Source organism: Limulus polyphemus, unplaced genomic scaffold (assembly GCF_000517525.1).
Source record: "Limulus polyphemus unplaced genomic scaffold, Limulus_polyphemus-2.1.2 Scaffold3877, whole genome shotgun sequence".
NCBI classification, from domain to species: Eukaryota; Metazoa; Arthropoda; class Merostomata; order Xiphosura; family Limulidae; genus Limulus; species Limulus polyphemus.
In genome coordinates, this window is record NW_013669487.1 from 85,885 (window position 1) to 105,356 (window position 19,472).

General features: G+C 33.5%; 1 protein-coding gene across 1 annotated transcript in view; it reads right to left on the bottom strand.

The window, feature by feature from the left end:
* Positions 1-11,432, bottom strand: part of LOC106470208 (forkhead box protein O-like) — a 40,414-nt gene extending 28,982 nt beyond the window's left edge. The window contains exons 1-2 of the mRNA XM_013930746.2: positions 10,755-11,432; positions 1,858-1,900 (exon numbers count right to left, since the gene is read on the bottom strand). Coding sequence (XP_013786200.1) covers positions 1,858-1,900; positions 10,755-11,428 — 717 coding nt within the window. The 5' untranslated portion in view covers positions 11,429-11,432. The remainder of the gene's footprint in view (positions 1-1,857; positions 1,901-10,754) is intronic.
* Between the last annotated feature and the right edge of the window lie 8,040 nt (positions 11,433-19,472).

The window sequence follows — 19,472 nt, forward strand, 5'->3', positions numbered from 1 at the left end:
TTTTTAGAGAAACCTGTTCCTAAATGCTTTGTTGAGAAAATGTGATAACATTATCTGAATGAAGTTCTCATATACAGTACCAGGATAGAGGGCACATTGACATAGTTGGAGAGAGTCATGAGATAAATATTGCCAAGGGCAATTGGGTGGGGTATAAAAGACTGGAGCAAGTGGGAAAAAAATCAGACCAATGTTTAGATGAGCAAAAAAAGAAACCCTGGCAGTCGAATAATAGCTATAAGTGGGAGAGAAGGTATGTTTTGGAAACCATGTTACCAACCTCAACAATAATCAGTACTACCTTTTGGAGATATGTTTGAAATTGTTACAACTGTTTCTTCAGAAATTATATAATCTTGGCACATTCACTTGAAGTAGAATCACATCTCAAAAAAGACAAACATAGCATCTGAATAACTCCAATAAGTAAATAAAAATCTTGAAAAAATAAATCTTGAGCTACACATAATCTACAAAAGCCATTACAATTTTTGGGCATAGCAATTACTCAAATATCAGTGTACAAGTGCCATGAGAAAATGCAATCACATAAAGTTGACTAAGATCTAGATAAAATCAGACAGAGGTACAGAACTACCATTTAGATGATAATGATTGTTCTAAAGACAAAGGATAAAAATATTAAATGTCATGTAAAAATACTCTAAATGAAAGAATGTAAAGCTGTCTGAATTTAAAATATAATTTTTGATAATTGTCAAAATAAAAGACATTTACTTATATTTTTTAATATTATAAATATACAATATGTTGTTGTTGGGCTTTGGATTCTTCCACAGCAGGTGTGTGTGACTTGTTGGCGATAAATTCAATGATAAATGAACGGCACACACTTCACTTGTTTTCAAAATAATATATATATTCGGAATAGATTAAACATATGTACAACAAATTCTTCCCACTATAGAGATTATAGGCATATCATAGACACTATATATATATATAAAGTTCTATTCTTCTTGTTAAAAGTCCACTTAGGCCTAATCAATTACTTTAGAATTTCAGTTGACAAGCCGAACTATCTTCGCTATTAATATCGCACTAGTATTTAATGTGTGATTCACTTACAATTGTGGCACGATTTACCTTAATCATTAGGTCTTCCTTCTTTAAAATATCCTCTGTTCCTTTTGTCAAAGTGCACTTCAGAACCACACTTTGACAGAATAAATTATTATTCTTATCTCCTTTTCTACTGTTAGTCTTACTCTAACATGTTAAATGTTAGGCCTATCAGTTCTACGGTAGTTAACTTCACACAGAACTTTTCCTTTTCTGTAACTTTACTATCTTCTGCTATTGTCTGTCTGCTGTTTCCAATCGTCTCATGCTAATTATATAGTTATGACTTAATTTTCTGCCCGCCGTCTAGAAATCTCTATATTCTTGACATCAATGTATTGCACGTGAGGTTCGATAGTCTCAACATCAATGACTTATAAACACAACTTCCTACAATTGTCTGCTTTTATTTCTTATTATAATAAATACTAAACAATAATAAAATATTCACTCACAAAATAAATTTATCAATAATATATAAGCTAAACAGTCTTTTATATCATGATAAAATCAAAAAGATGTAGGTGAATAGAGAAATACTGATTATTGGTAAAAGCAAAAGAAATTATTTAATGACTTATAGCAGAGGTAAGATGCCACAGTTCAAATCTCTTTCCACTGAATTGCCTATTCCTATAAATCATTCCTTGTTTTTTGCAACTATGCATGCACAGAAACACATACAAAACACACTTTACAGGTATAAAAGCACAAAAAAGGGTAATTTCTACCCTCAAAAACAGTTTGCATTACTAAACAATGTCTAATACTTACCTTCCAGCCATGAGGAGCAGTCTTAAAGTATGGAAAATTTTCTCTGAAATAAAAATACAAAATATAGATTTTAGAGAGTGAAAAAATTCAATTGTAATCATGAAAATGCTTGCTTCTTGCAAATTATAAGCAGTCTTAAGAGTAGACTTAATACAATGTATAACAAACAGTATAAAAGCTGACTGCAGAATTTAGACTGCAATGGATTTGTGCTTTTTCAGTAAAACAAAGATAAAATTGTTAGTAATAAATTTATAAAATTTTGAAAAGTGTTAAGTCAAACAATATCCATTAATGATAGTAAATACCCTACATTAAAGAAAATGTGTTAAAAAGACTGGTATGGACTTAATCAACACACAAGTAATCGTTTTTGAAATTCCAACCAACAAAAAAATCCTTGTCTTTCATGTGATGTATATAAGTTACTCATTCAGATCACAAAACATATTAATTTCTAGAAAATACAATCATTCCTTTGGATGTTATAACCCTTAGTGCTGCTCTGCATGAAAAAGAAACAAAACTATATATCTATTTATCATATTACATGAATTATTCAAATAACTGAAAATGTTTTAAGTTAGCTCAAGAGCACTCATATTAGATACCATATTGTGAGGACTTTTTGGCTACACCACATACATTTGATATTTTACAAGCATTTTCAAACTACTAAAGGTGTAGGATGCCTTTGTGTACTTTCTATGCTAAATGTACTACAGTGTTATATTTATTAGGTTAATTCAAACAGAAGTATTTTTCCCTTTTGTTAACAATAAAAAAAGGAATTTTCTGAATATACAAAGCAAGTTCTATCTCAAAGAGGAAAGAGATAGTATTTGTAAGTTAAAAGATGTAAACCTTTATCTTGCAATCAATAAAGCTCATCTAGGATGTTGTTTAGATAACTATGGACGTTATATCTCAAAGGGCAAAGATACAGCATTTGTAAATTAAAAGATGCAAATCTTTATCTTGCAATCAATAAAGCTCATCTAAGATGTTGTTTAGATAACTGTTTTCGTAAAAAAGTGATACTAAATCTTTCAGCGTTATAATAAATAATCATAACTTTTTCCACTGATTAGCACTTGTCAGTTAGTTGAGAATTAGTCCCAAAAACCTGGCAAAAGATATAAAAGAAAAGATTTTATGTCAAAGGCCTAGTTAGATGAGATTTCATTACAGCTTTATCCATTGTCTGGCACCTAACAAGTGGGCACACCACCTCAAGAGCCATTTAATGAAAATTGAACCCTTTAAATACATTATTCTCTTATATTAGCAGTTTCCTAGTGCTCCTTGAGTGTGTTGGTGCTTCAAAGAAATATCTGAATGTAATTTAACTCTTATGCTACAAGGATATAGTGGTTTTAAGTTTGTTTTGGTTTGTTCAGAATTTTGTAAAAAGTACTCAAGAGCTATCTATGTTAGCCATCCATAATTTAGCAGTGACAGACATGAAGGAAGGCAATTGTCAACACCATCCACTGCCAACTCTTGGTCTACTCATTTACCAATGAATAGCAGGATTAAATGCCATATTATAACACCCCTATGGCTGAAAGGAAAAGCATGTTTGATGATGGGATTCAGATTTTGAGTTGAGTACCCTAACCATTAGGCCATGCACGATTTTAAGATTTAAAAAAGTATATTGTTAGTCTTAAAATACTGAAATATGATGTGCATTTTTTTTCTTGTTGCAGGAAAATATTGTCTATACAGGTAATATTATGATGATTATATAAATAGGTAGATGTTAGCTTGGAATATAAAACCATATAGAGAATCCATAAGGGAAAAATGAGGTAAGGGACCCTGAAAGGTAGCAATGTAAATGCTCACCCCTCTGTATAATCTAGCAGAAATGGTCAAGATAGCTATAGGGGTAGTCAAAGACCCTCAGATGACTGCCAGATCATGCAACTACTCTGAGATTAAAGTATTGGGCAACTGGGCCATTAAGGACATACAAATGTGATAAATCTGATCAGATGTGACTCACAGAAGATTCGTTGCCTTCAAGTAGAGCCCAGAATAAAAAGTCATTGCCTAGCATCTCTAAAGGCATTAGTGCAGGCAACAAAACCTTCAAGACCCTCACTAAACATGACAATGATCAAAATCTGATCGGTCAAAGAAGTGAGAAAAAGTGAATTGGTGAAAAGGATTTATCCCCTTCCTTTTTTGAAAGTGTCTTTGCTAAGAAGAACTGGTGTGAGGACATAGGTAGAATGATAAAGTGGTCCGTGGACAAACAGTGCAAACAATTCCAACCAGCAATGTCTGTAGGTCAGAAGCAACTAAAAATAAACCTTCAGGTAAAGGTGATACATGGAGTATGAAAATCAGGTCACAAACAGGTGTTGAGAAAGGGCATTTAATGTAACCTTAGTATACCAGTTAGGTAACTGGAATGTTTGTTTGGAACGAAGGACCCAAAATGACTTGAGAAATCTGGAGAGTATTGGTGGCTCAAAAAATATGTAGTTGCGATAATTAAATGGTAGTCGATAAGGTTGCATTAAACAGGGCAAAAGTGGAAGATGCAAAAACCTCTGCTTAAGAGCCAGGTCAAAAAACGAGTTATGGTTGGCACTTCTGTCCAAAATGGATTCAACGTCCTCTCAATACACCATTGCTGATATGTATGTCATTTTCATTGATAAATGTTCATCTTGGACTAAGAAAAAAACTGAGACAGATACATGAAAACTTAACAAATTAAACCCTGATGCCATGCAAAAGACTGCATAACCTTTATGCCTGAAGCTTGAGCTTCTGGATAGCCAGCTTAAGAGAAAGTGGACACTCCTCAAGGTATTGCAAATACCAGGGTGTAGCTGCCAATAAGGTATTATCAACAGTACCCAACAATGGGTTGGAACAAATCATAGTTAGTACCTTGGGTAACATACGAATTGGAAGGAAGGCCTAGAGTTCTAACCCTGTTCCATCCTGATGGAATAGATCCATTTCCAAAGCCCAAAGGTGAGTTACTGGAGACCAAATTGCCAGTATTTGAATGTTTCAATGAGAGGCCAACCCACCAATCAGAATTACAAAATGAGAGCCAATCCAACAGAATCTTGTGATGCAGCATCTATTTTGTTGTGAGAATCTGTTTGATTTGAGACCATTGATCTGCTACTGCCATCATCATCTGAGGAACATGGCAAACTAGTAGGGTGATATGATAGGAGTGGTCTCGATAAAGGAGGTCCATGATTTGAAAACATGGAGCCCTGGACCAAGTGCCTCCTCAACAAGAAACACAATACACTACCATGGAATTGTCAGAGTGAAGCCTAACAATTTTCCCCTTAATGAGCCCAACCCATGAAGCACTGACTTTTGAAGAGCAAGAAAAACTAAAACATTGTGTACGGAAGCCTTGTCATCCGTGTGTAGACCCTGGTAGATGCACCCCATCCCTGAAGCGAGTTATTTGTGAAGAGATTGTACTTTGGATAAAGCGGTGGCAGAGGAATCCATATCTTAGTAGTGTCACGACTTAACAACCCCTCAAGATTGAAGGATGATCCCAACTAAGGAAACTGAGGAATCCAGTGAATCGATGTTTATGATCCTTTGATCACATAAAGACCATTAAAAGAATCTCTTTTGCTCTTGTCCCAATGGCATGAGGGATTTCAACAATACCCACATTCCCAAAAGCGAAAGAACCATCAGTGCAGTAGGAGAAGGGGAGGTGAGTAAAAGTCAGGCTTCCTGTTCCATAGCCTAGAGCCGGATGGGAGTCAGCTGAGTCTGACTGAGAGAAGTGATGAAAAAAAAACAACCATACTGATGACATATTGAATTGAAGAAAGAACAGATGTATAAGCTCTGAGAATGAAGCCTGCCATGACTGTTTCTGAAAGAAGAATCAGGGTGTGACGTTCTGACAATTGATGAGATGGTGCCAACAGTAACCAGTCGTATATGGAATGGTGTGTGCACAGTGCTATGGACTGAAGGTGACGAACAAAAACTCGTATCATTTGGCAAAATCCATGTGAAGCTGACACTAGTCCGAAGGTAAAAACCCTGAACTGCAGAACTTGATCCTTGTGCACAACAAATGCTGATAGTGGTGAGATGCCACCACTATGACAATGTGCAGACTGGAGCCGACTACAACGAACTTGGATATCCACAATCCCAGTATAAAATGTCAACTCAGGTTGAGGAATGAGAAACTTGTGAACCTTGGAGAATCTTGGTATGGATATAAACAAGAAAGATAGATGACTGGACACCAATCTCCTGTCTGCATAGGCCCAACAACTGATGGATATAAACCCTGGAAGAACTAGCAACTCTCTCACTACCCTAACACCAACCAAACTCTGATAGCCCTAGAACTAAGTTCCAAATCCCAAGGATCTGCGGGAGATGGAGATTGGATGGATAATAATGGTGAAGGAGCAAGCTGAATGATTAATCCTGACTCAAGGACTTGTAGTGTTCCTGGATTCAAGTTTAAGGTTACCAAACGTCCAAAAATTGTTGGAATCTAGCTCCACAAACCTCGAAATCATAAAATAATCATTCACTAACACTGCTGGCAGTGATCCAACCAAGCAGTGGAACCCTTGGATATAGACCGATTGTATACTGGGTACCAATGTACTGTGAGATTCATGTCAGGGGTCGGGACCTGTAGGAGCCAATAAAATTTACGATGTCAATGACAACAGGGATAAATGTAGAAGCACCCAATCAAACCAATGTGCATGCTAAAAAAATGGTTTCAGCTTGTCACCAATGAAGTTGGTGGTCCTGAGAGTCTTCCAACAAAGTGTTGTGTAAGGAAAACAAAATGTTGGATTCTAGAGTTGTAAGTCCATAAACTTACCCTGTCCCATCAGAGTACATTGATCTATCGAGGTTAACTACAAATTCTGCTTTAGAGCTCTTAAATTCGAGGAGCAGATGTATTATTTGAGAATCGAATATGCTTCCACCTAGCGGTGTTAGGCTAAATCACAAATTTCTGACAAACATGTTGGATAAGGCATAACTGTCCCTTCATGTAACTGAGAAGTAAACCTCCCTACATGAACCACAATGTCCGTGGATGGAGAGAAAACTAAAAATATTCGCTCCTTGATATTTCAGCCATCATGTAAGGTGCAGGATCAAAAGAATGAAGATATTTCTGCTGTTTAAGTTTCCTGCTCTTTTCTGGTTCACACCATTTAACTTTCAATTTATACAAGGATTAGAATAAGTTCTTAACCCTGAATTATTTCATAATTAAAAAAATTGTATGACATTTCTTACTTCTTGGTGTAGAATATTTTCTCATAGAACCAAAATTGAAGATTATTATTAAATTTAATGCATTAAATGTACCAAATTTAGACAGTAGAAATCTTGAACGCATCTCTACTGTGAAATGGGCTGCTTTGAACAAGAAGTGACATAACTATTTTGCCATTTCTGTCAAGTTTCTCAACCCAACTGCTATACTTCCCCTGTCTTACAACAATTTTCACTACTGAAAATCCTTGCAAAGATTTTATTCATTTTTAGTAAATCTGTGCATGTTTTCAAGAGAAAAAATATGGAGGAGTGCAGTTTCCTTAAAATAAGCTGCAAGATAATACATTTAAAATGCATTACAAGAGCTTCAAAAGGAAAGCTTATTATGTACTGAAAGACCACTTCAAAAATCAATAAATATTGTGCAAATTGAATTGAAAATGACTCATAATATGAGCATTACACACACAAACTGACTAATGGCTTCTATATATATATATGGTAATAAGCAACTCTAGACCATAGGAGCCAAATGCTCCATTAACTTAATTTTTTCATCCAAACCTTGTTGCCACAACAGATATTGAAGTAGACTCAATTCAGCTATTTCATTGGTATAGAAAGCTGGGTTGGGCCCAAGGGATCCCATACTTTTCAACCTGTCTCAGTAAAAATGTATCAAAATTAGGAAAATTACTCTTAGGAAAAGCAGGACAATGCACCCAAAGAGCTTCCAGAACCCTAAAGTAAGCCCCGAACCAAAACTGTAAAGTGTGTGCCTGTGGCACATATTCCCTTGCTTCACTTGGTCAAATAAGCCTTGGATCCCTATTTTTAATTTGCCTCCTACACCTATGAATTTCATGAAATTGTCTTATTCAAATGGCTCTGTGGTAAATGGAGGGTCTTATAAATATAAAAAGCTGATGTGATCTATGTAGTTATTTTTTGCCCCTGTAAGATGATGCAACCTATACAGTTAAGATCGTTGTTGCCCCTGTAGGCTGATGTAATCTATACAGATAAGATATTTGATGCCCCTGTTAGTTGATGTGACCAATACAGTTAAGACAGACATTTTTCGTTGTGCTAGGCAGAATACTGATTTTCTAATTAATAAGTTACAAACAATGTACTTAATTATAATAAAAAGTGAAAAACTCAACATATAAAAAGTAAGTTACTGCATCGTCTAAAACATTTCCAATACTATGCTAACTGGTCTTCTCAAAGTGATTGGCTGGTTGCCACGCTGTCACACTAACTCTACTAGGAAATAGGAAATCATTAGATAAGAAGGTTAGTGGGTAAACCATTTTATGTACCATAATTCTAGGCCTCTAGATTATTGACAGTATGCTTAGAACTGCACAATGATGAAAGAATGTAGAGCTAGATACTTATGTGAATTATCAATAAACTTGCATGGCAACACCTGATGTTATATTGTAATATATAGTCTCAGTTAATTTTTTCATTACAAATATAACTATCACACTATGTACACTCAAAAGTATTAAGCATCAATATTGTTTGAGCATTACTTTAAAAACAATTTATGCACTTTTTTCAAATTTTTGGTAAGAAATTCCAGGAGGTGTGCAAAATATTTTTTATGATCATTACTCTGAGAGCCCCTCTATTTTGTGACAATAAAATGACAGGTTTTTCTTGTTTTAAATAATATTTGATCATTATTATAAAAATACATAAAACAATTTACTGAAAATCAATCAAAACTGATTGAATGCTAGGTATAATTATAACAATATGTGAAACATGTTCCCTAATTACTACAACACTGATTATATTTGTAGCATGTAATAAGTAAAACAAAATATGCATCAAGGTTGGTATAGTCTGGTGTTAAGGTGGTTTCCTCATAAGTAAAGGATTGTGAACTCTTTACCCGGTACCACCAAACATATTTGCCCTCTAAGCTGTGAGGGCAGTATAATGTCACCATCAATACTGAGGGTCATTCCCATTATTCATTGGTAAAAGATTGGCCCAACTGGTCAGTAGTTCAAAACTAGGAACAGTGGCAGATAGCATTATCAGCTTTGCCTTAGCTCAAAAACTGAAAACAAACATAATACTACCACTGCTGAAAGGGCAAATTTTTTGGGGAAACAGAACTTAAACTCAAGATGAGAAGCATAAAGCAACAGTCCACTGGGCCGTACAAACCTGAAGCTGAACAAACATGAACTAAACAAAAATAATAGTCAGTAATCATAATGACAGCATTTCAATTACTTGTATATTGTTGGAATAATGGAAAACACCAATTTCGATTATTTGATTATTCTCATGACATTAATTGACTTAATCATAATTTTGATTAACCGATTATTTTAAGTGACACTAATCTATGTACACAGATAATCTATGATATTGTTTAATTGAGTTAATTGCCCACAGTTGGCTTAAACTAAAAAAAAAATCTGTCTTGTGTTCTAAATATGTTCTTCTACCACGTATTTTTGTGGAAAAAGAAAACCACTACTTAGCTATCAGTTCAGTTTATAAGCAAAACAGTAATACAAAAAATGGAAAAATTAAGTATTATGTAGATATGGCAATGCCAAATAGTACAGAAAAAAGAAAGGGAAGAATACACAAACAAAAATCACTACATAAATAGCCAGTACTCAGTTCAGTCAATCTTACAAGCTTATGGTTATTAGCTACTGTAAGACTGTATAACACTGTTCAGTTTAAATGCTTTTATTCAAACTTCAATTTGTGCAACTGACAGGAATTCAACATTCAGTTGCAGATAAAAGTTATTCTTGAAAAAATCTGGCTACTTATGTAGGGATTTTTATATGGTTTTATGTATTCATCCCTACCTTATTTCTATACTTTTTGAACGCTGCTATCCCTACAACATACTTTTTGTAAATTTTATTACTTCTATTTATTAAAATCTAAAGACAATGATTTTATCTGATAAACTCAAAGTTCTCAATGGCTTCTCTCCTTCCCTTTACAGTTTACAAACACACAATCAAATATAGTAGAGCACCAATTATTGGGACTAGTTGAGACCAAGGGTGGTCCGGTTAATTGTAAATATGGATAGTTGGACATTATTAAATAATCATATCTTTAACATATATTTTATAGTATTTCTCTGCTAGATTTTTTTTTATCAGATTCGCTTTTCTTAACTTGACAAAGAGCATCTTTAAGTTAAAGAAAAATAAACACAATTTTAATTTTTAAAGAAACACAAAGCATGTCCAAACTTAATAAGGCTAATGTCGCAACTGTCAGTTCTGCAGCAAGATCTACCCTTTGTTGTGAAGTAATCAAAGCATGTTAGGACATGTTTAATATTTGAATGCGTTTTTTGAAGAAAATACATACTTGTAAGTACATATTTTTAATTTTCAAAATTTTATCTGGATAATTGTACATCCTGATAATCGGCATTCTACTGTTTGTCCTATAACCCATGTCACCTAAGTAACATGGAGGCATTACAACTAATGAATTTATCTAAATATTTAAATTAATTATCAGTTTTTAATGTTTACAAAAGCAAAAAGTACCCAGAGGTCCCATGAAAGTTGCAAATATTTTTAAGATCAAAATCAGCTACACTAACTTACATCATGAAATTGTATATTTCATTCACTGGGAGACTTCCCGTTCGGCTGTTTTTAAGAGCCATGGCTATAAGACAACTGTAAGAGAAAGCAGGTTTAGGGTAGGACTTTTCCCTGTTGTTCTGTTGGAGGTCAGACTTGCTGTTCTTACCACTACTGAATTTCTGTTTGCTCTTAGGACTACTTATGACTGCAGTTATAGTAGATGGCTGCTCAAGGGAAATTTGTACAGCTGCATGGTTGAGATGCTGAGGACTGGGGGATGAACTGGACGTGATTAATTGTGACTCTGAAGGTAAACCATCAATTCTTTGAGAAGTACAAAATGTTTGATTTTCACTGGCTCTTGCTGGCACTGCTGTAGGTGGTTGAGGCATGGTGATGGGTACTCCTGTTTGGGGGTTTACCAATAATCCACCAGGAATATCAAAATCTGATCCCAAATTGAAAAGCTGAGACCCCTGAGATAACCATGTGGAGGCTGCGACTTCTCCTACCGCACTGTCCATATCTAAAGACTCTAAGGGTACAGCTGGAGCAAGATCTGTCAATGTATGTTGGTGGTCCTCCTGATCATCTTCCAAGTCTCCATTACAAGTTAGAAGAACATCCAAGTCAGATCGAATGTCTGAATCCAACATATCCTGAAGTTTAAAGGTGTCACCATACATGTCCATGACAAGGCCTACATAAAACAGACAGAATAAAAAATATATTATATTAGCTATTGGTGATTGGTTTATCTCTAAAACAATTTCACAGATTTGTTTGGAAATAATATATTATGATGGTAACATATACCATGATTAACTTCTGAGGTAGAGAGATAGAAAATTGTAATAATATATCTTGAACAAAACATTACGCATTTCAATAATGTATTAGCTATATAAACAGGAAGTTATGATATTATGATCATGTGGTTTGCTTAAATAAATGAAACACAATGAGTAAACTGATGTAATATTATTTTATGGTAATTTTCTACAATACAGACACAAGGATAATTGTACTACTTATTTTTCATGGTTACTACAACCAGTTTATTTTTTGTAAGTTATATTCTTAATGTTTTAATTAATTTGTTAGCTACATGTACAGCTGGACGATTTAATCAATTGCCTAATACTAGCAAATATATCGATTAATGGCAAGAAAATAGTCAACTAATCAAAATTAATTATTCTGATTATTACAACAACTGATTAATCAAAATTATAGGTAAAGCAATTGTCACAAAAATAATGAACTAATAAAAGATAGGGGTTTCAATTATTCCGAATATCAAAATATTGCCATTATGTTTATTATTAAGCATAATGGGAGGATGCCTTGTGATTTGAAGGTTTCGAGATTGATTTCCATTGCCACTAAATTTACTTGTCTTGTCTCTGTTATTGCAAAGCTATCTGCCACTAATTTTGAACTGATGACTAGAAGAAAGGCAACTGACTGGTAGCACCCACCATCAATTCTTTGGATACTCAAGCATTACATAAGAGTGCAAATTTAATTTTTTTTTCCTTTTTACATGATGTTACATTTCTAATTTATAATTGCATACCTGTATATTTAATGTTGTATAGCAGACATAGATCTAGAAGAGGGGCTCAATTGATATATTATCCCGATACATTTTCTGTTAAGCTTCAGTTTATCATTTAACCTTAATTGAAAGATGTGGAAGTTATAGGTCTGAAATATACACTAGAAATGTATACAAGCTGTATATACTATGTGCATCAAATATGTTTTGTGTTCTGAAATTCGTTACAAAGTATTGCCAATTTTTATTAATTTTATCTGGTAATGATTAAAATGTGCTATGGAAGTATGAATCATGAATAAAGTAATGTAACAAATATAAAATTATATCTTCTGCCTTTGATGCTTCTAATTGAAATTAATATACATTTGAAGTGCTAACTTAATTGAGTAGACTTCCAATCTACTAGCTTGCTACTTTCAAATAACGGTTTTTCAAATTTATAAAGAAAATGGAATAATTTTGCTTATGGATTCCAAGTGTTAAGGTTGGTTGAATATAGTGTTGTGTTGATTATTAATGGTTTGCTTAATTAATAAATAATGCTTGTCATATTAGGGGGAGAAATGTATAAAAATCAGAATTCAGTTTTCGTTTAAGAACAACTAATTTGCTTTAGGCTAATTAAATGTATAAAGGAATGAAATTGTTCTTTCAACATCCCCATAATTCAATTCAAAGTACTGTAATATGGCTTAGTTGTTTTAGCTAGACATTTTCAATATACAAGTTTAGCTATAACTGAATTTTTATTCATTTTCCCCTATTGTGGTTTACATTTATCAAAGGTACATAAATTTTAATTGATATCCAAAACTACCAAGGTCAATCATATGACAATGTTGCCAACATGAGTGGAAAATACAAAGGCATACAGGCAATTATCCACCAGAAGAATCCACTAGCAGTGTTTCTACCATGTACTGCTCATTCACTTAACCTTGTAGGAGATGCTGCAGTTGATAGTTGTTATCCTGTGGTAGCATATTTTGAATTTGTACAACAACTGTACATATTTTTCACAAATTCTATTTTGCTATTTGCTTTATTGATTAATGCTCTCAAGCCTAAAAGCTTGTTTGTACAGAAAAACTTGAGTAATACCCATTGGTAAACTCATGCAGATACCAAAAGGGCATTATACAAGGACTATGATGAAAAGCAAAACGGTGAGACAAGATATACTGCATGTTTCTCTTTACAAAATGATGTGTAAATTGGAAATAGGAGTTTATACAGGATTCTGGCATTCAATTTTTGGCCTCTTCAGTCAAATAAGTAAGAGTCTACAAAATGAGTCCATTGATCTTAACAATGCTGTAGCTCTTCTCAATTCATTAGCAAAAATTTATCTAATCCTAACAAGATCGTTTTGAATAGTTTGTAACTATCAAAATTGAGCTCTTGAATTCAAATGAATTCAAGTAAAAACAAAACAAAAAAATGCAGACACAAGTTTAATGTTTGTTTGGTTTGTTATGGTCAATCACTAGAGGGTGAGCTGACTCCAATTATTGACAATTTATATTCTGATGAATGCTCAATTGCTTACACAGAAGTGAGCAATTGATTTGGATTTCTCAGGCAACTTTTAATGGAACTGCACCAGATCCACTCTGCAGCCTTGAAGCTAGTAGAAAGTAATGAATCAGATATCGATAATGGCCTGGGTGACGAGTTGGTTCAGTTTCAAACATTAACAGAAGAGAAGGGTAAGGACAATGTAAATGAGACCTACACATATAAGGAAATCATTAAAAACAAAGATGTTTTTTCTAATGTGGAAATTATTTTGAGAATTTCTCTATCTTAATGATTTCCAATTTGATTAGTGAGAGATGATTCTCAAAACTGAAATGAATTGAAAATCCTTTACGATCCACTATGAAACGTTCAAGAATGGTGAATCTGTCTATTATTTCCCTTGAACATTGATGAGATTCTCTCTTCGTTTTCAAATAGTTAAATGAGGAGAAAATATATTAAGTGAACACATGTGTGATTTAATGTGTTTTTTCTTTAATTGATATTGTTTATCCTTGTTACTTTTCGTTTAACCAATTTTGCTTTATAACAAGTTTAATGTCATAAATACATTACTTAGATTTTTCAACCCTATGTGATAGTTTGTGCTCTATTTCACCAATAAATGGCTTTAGTGGTGATATTATGTATAAAATCTCCTCTTACAAGATACCTTTCTATCAAAAGGTATCTTGTTCATAGTTACCTAGGGCAGCCCAAAAGCTTAATCCAGCCCTGAAAATAAGTGTTTAGTAATTTATTCATCTGGATTATACAGATCACGTATAGCATTCAAAATCGTCAAAAAACAATGTGGTGGTTGTACTTCGTCTGCCATTTTTTATTTGAATTTCCACCATTATGAGTTTAAAAATTTTTTAAATGTCTATTGTAAAATTTCCATTTTAAATAAAGTTTTCTTCCCATATTTTATATTGCCTAATCTAAGCTACTTACACAGGTAAAAATTAACATGGAGAGTTTGGTCTTTCTTCTTCACCATTGCCTCTTTAACTGGATACTTAATTATTTATAACTGTAATTGTGACATGTTTAAATAAAAACATTAATGCTTATTGTGAAAGTAAAACGTGTTTTCATTATTTAATTACCAATTTATTTTATTTACAGATTTGTGGGATTATTGCATGTTCAAAACTCAAAAAAAAGGTAATCTCATAGTAGTATTTAGTCAATATTAGTGATTCATCTATCAAATTGGAAATGCTCATAAAACTTGTGTGTGAAATATTTTTTTGGCAAACAATGTGTTTTCACTATGGAAATATAGGAAGGAAAATGTATATTTTATTACAAAAATGCCAACTGAAATTGAAAAATGTAATTTTTAAGTTTAAATTAACCTATTTAAAACATTTAAAAAAGTTTGTTTGTTATGGATTTCGTGCAAAGCTACACGAGGGCTATCTGCACTAGCCATCCCTAATTTAGCAGTGTAAGACTAGAGGGAAGGCAGCTAGTTATTACCACCCACCGCCAACTCTTGGGCTACTCTTTTACCAACGAATAGTGGGATTGACTGTCACATTATAATGTCCCCATGGCTGAAAGGGTGAGCATGTTTGGTGTGATGGGGATTTGAACCCATGACCCACAAATTGCGAGTTAAGCGCCCTAACCACCTGGCCATGCCGGGCCACTTAAAAAAAAGAAGAAGAAAACTGAACTTCCAGTTTAAAATAAAAATTAAAGATATCAAAGGAAAAACTGAAATAAATCTTTTAAAACAAACAAAGAACTAAAATTTCTAAGCAAAAATGAACTTAACTTCCATAAGAAACTTGCACATTTGGCTACAACTTACTTTCATCATTATATATACAAAAAACACCTACTTTAAAGCTAACTATCAAACAAAATTTTGACAGAAAGCTAGAAAAATTTCGTCTGTTAGCACAGTCCAAATCCTGACACTGTAAAGAACAATGAAATAAACCTTGCAGACTTTCAACTTGGTTAATCTTAAAAAATAGCCCTAAATAAAGGTCTTAACTACGATATAACTTCCTCCCACCATACCAGTGTTATATTTAAAACCTAGCTTTGAAGACTTTTGCAGAAAAGTAATAATACAATCAAATTGCATGTCCAATCAATAGTAATTATCCCAAGACCAGACCTCAAGAGGAATCCGCATCTAATTCATCGCAACACAACGAAGAATCACCAGACATATTCAACATTCCAAAAAACAATCAACTTAATAAGCAAGTTCCCTACCAAACCAAAAGCAGTATATTAAAAAAAACTTCCAAGATGAACTTAGTGAAAAAGCTCGAAAATACTAAAGATTAAGATGTATATAAAACAAAATTGGACATCAAAAGAAAAAAAAAGGCCAAAAACTGTTTAGAAACAATGAAGACAGACTTCCCAAGAGCTGAGAAACGAAACTAAGTATAATTCCTTAATGGCAAATACATTGAATGATATGTCTAAATTTACTTAGTCAAATTCATGATGTTAGAAAAACACGCAAGTTCAAGAAGTCTTGATAGAAATTGATAAAAAGCCCTATAACCTGAGCACTTTCAAAAGGTCCACTGTATCTAACACTGTATTAACCACAGTAATTTATAATGCTGTAGAAAATCCTTAAATAATTATGCGTCATGTAATGTAAATATAACATTAACAATACACATTTTCTTGTACTTGACATTCCAGTGTTATTAGTAATAATGTTTTGAAAACTTAGCAAAGCTAATTTAACCCAGATAAACTACAATAAAACTACTGATGTACTATATCATTAGACAAGATCCTAAACTTTTCTTCAGTTACACTATTGAGTTGGTTCCAATATATATTAAACATGTGATCCAAATTAGGATAACTTAAATGCATCACCTTGTTTTCAATATGATCAAATGATCCAAATTAACCAGCAGTTCTATAACACCCTCAATAGAATTAGAAATTTCCCAAAGTCTGATGTAATTAGCAAAATTTCCTATTTTACTAATTATGTCTTATCAAAACCTTTTTGAAATTCAAAGTACACCAAGTTTACACCTGTTATGACAGCGGAAGTCATGTGATGCTAGTAACACGTCATGAGATTCTAGAAGGATCTTGTCTGTTCGTGGCAACTCTAGTCTTCTTTATGCACCCTCTATTTTTGTACATATAAGCCGATTGCAGATTGAAGAGAAAGATACAGATATTCGAGTCAAGTCATAAGTAAAGTGCAGGAATCATTTGTTGTGAATTATAGCGTGTGTTTAAAAGTGACTGTGGAAATTAAGTGTATTGCAAAGTTGAATTGAGAAAGAATAAACTAGTTTTATTTAAGAAAAGACTTGTATTGCTGAAGTTTCTAAGGAAATTATCAAACGAACAGAGACGTAACATACCTTTTCCATTATTCAGGTAAAAAGTAACCATGTACAAAAATAATTATACAGTTAGTGTCAGACATAGTAACATCATAAAATGGTCCCTGTCAGAGCTATCAAAGAACAGTATGTTTTGTTTGATAAAACATTGATGTAAAAGATTTTCAAGTTGAAATGGAAGCCTACAGAACTCCAACTGTTCTGTCTTCTTGTGGTATGTATTAAATTCAACCTAAATGTGTTAAATTCAATATGATTTTCTGCCAGTCTCATTATGGACTATGAGTGAAAAGGTAATTTTTCTTAGTAATATATTATAATTATTTGGTATGATAATTATATTAAATTAGCAAAAAAGAAGCAGGGGAGAGTGGGGTAAGTTGAAACATTTAAAATTGCTGACACAGCAAAAGTTAATTTTGTTAAATGCTGCTACCTACAGGTAACAACTTCATTCTACCATATTGTTTTCTTGCATGAGGACATAAAGCTGTTCAAAGGAGAAAAATTTGTACTTTTACTGACACTATGAGTAAATTTTGTTCCATAAGAAAATGTATTATCTTAATTATATTAATAAATTAAGGTCACTAGTTTCTGAGATTTTTACACTCTTAGCACTAAGCCACAAAATGAGGCTAACTAGATCTGTTATCATAGACACTGTTTTGTGTAGTATAAACATACAACTGTCACATTACTGCTTGGGGTTAGTTGGAACATGTTGCAACTAACCCCACAAAATTGAACTTGATAGACCTGTAAATGGAAACCTCCATGTATAGAGAGGGGGGGGGGGGTATTTAAACAGATAAGATAGATATAATTAGAACTGGCCCCTAAAAATAATTAGATGAGGATTGGTTACAATACCAACCATATACTAACTTAATAAATGGTATTTCTGGGATGAGGGCACACTACTGAGACCTATGGTGAAAGTAGTTTCTCCTGTGTTGGTCCTTTCCTTTGGAACTCTCTTCCTAACTCCATCAGGAACTTGTCTTCTGTACACTCTTATAAACAGATTCTTAAAATGTTCTTATTCAACAGACATTAGGTATACATGCTGGTTAGTAACCTTAATTCTACACTCAAACAACTCATTGAGCTTGTTGCAAACACCTTGTATAAACAATCTTTTTCCTCTTACCATGTAGCCCTACTTTTCAATACAAAAAAGCAGGAAATGCTCAAGGCCAAAACAGTTTTGTTTGTTTTATAATTTGTAAACATTGAATGGTCATGTGATATGCTACCTGGGAAAATGGCAGATTTTTGCTGGAGTGAACCCTTTTTGTCTCAAGTACCAACTTCAAGTTGTTGAAAAGGGTGATAACATGCCTATTGAAGCTAGTTGCATATCTCAGAGATGTTGCTTCTGGGGTTCTCAAGGTAATTGTAGTGTTGCTCTTCAGAACTCATATCACCAGTCTTTACCTGCCTTCTGATTCTCAGTCCACATTGTTCTCTTTTTTTTTTTTTTCTAAGTTTATTGGCATACTCATAGTCTAGTCTCCTAACTTCGGTTGTGCATAGGACATAGTATAATGCAGCAGCCTTTTTGAGGTAATCAAGCAAGGCTTCCTGGTCGGTGTTGAACACAGCACAATTGTTATATTATCTTACAAGTGGCATGGTTATGTTATCCTCGGGAACATTATACTGGTTATTGGGACCATCTACGTTATCCATGGGGATGTTAAGCCTATCTTGTTTGTTGGGATGATCCTGATTACCACGCATCTTAAAGACATATTTTCGGAGGGGGATGTTGTCTACAATTGACCAGAACTTCTCTTACTGCCCTCTTCATGATATCCAATGAGGTCTGTGCACGGTTCGTCTTTCGCTTATAATTCTGCATCTCGGTCACTGAAAAAACAAAGAGAAAAGCTAACTATAATAACAGGCCTAATAATAATAATAAATACACATTTATTTGGTGCAAAATGCAAAAATAGAACAATCTAGTTCAGACTGGTTCCAAAGAGATGCAGTCATACCCATAAAAAAAATCCAAATTAAACTTCAGTTAATAACATGCAGTGCTACATGACAGTGGGGTAACTTGTATGTGTTTAAGTACACTATGAATAGAGTATTTTTACTGGTTATTTTAATTACACTGTTTGGACTGCATTGGGACTGGTGTGGACAGGTGTTATTGTTAAGGTGTCACTTGGTGTTTGAGACATGAAGGAATATTTTGGATGGCATCCCTAAGCATTTAACAATAAGCTATAGGAACAGTGATGAAATTATGACCAAATGTTCATTAGGTGTTCATGT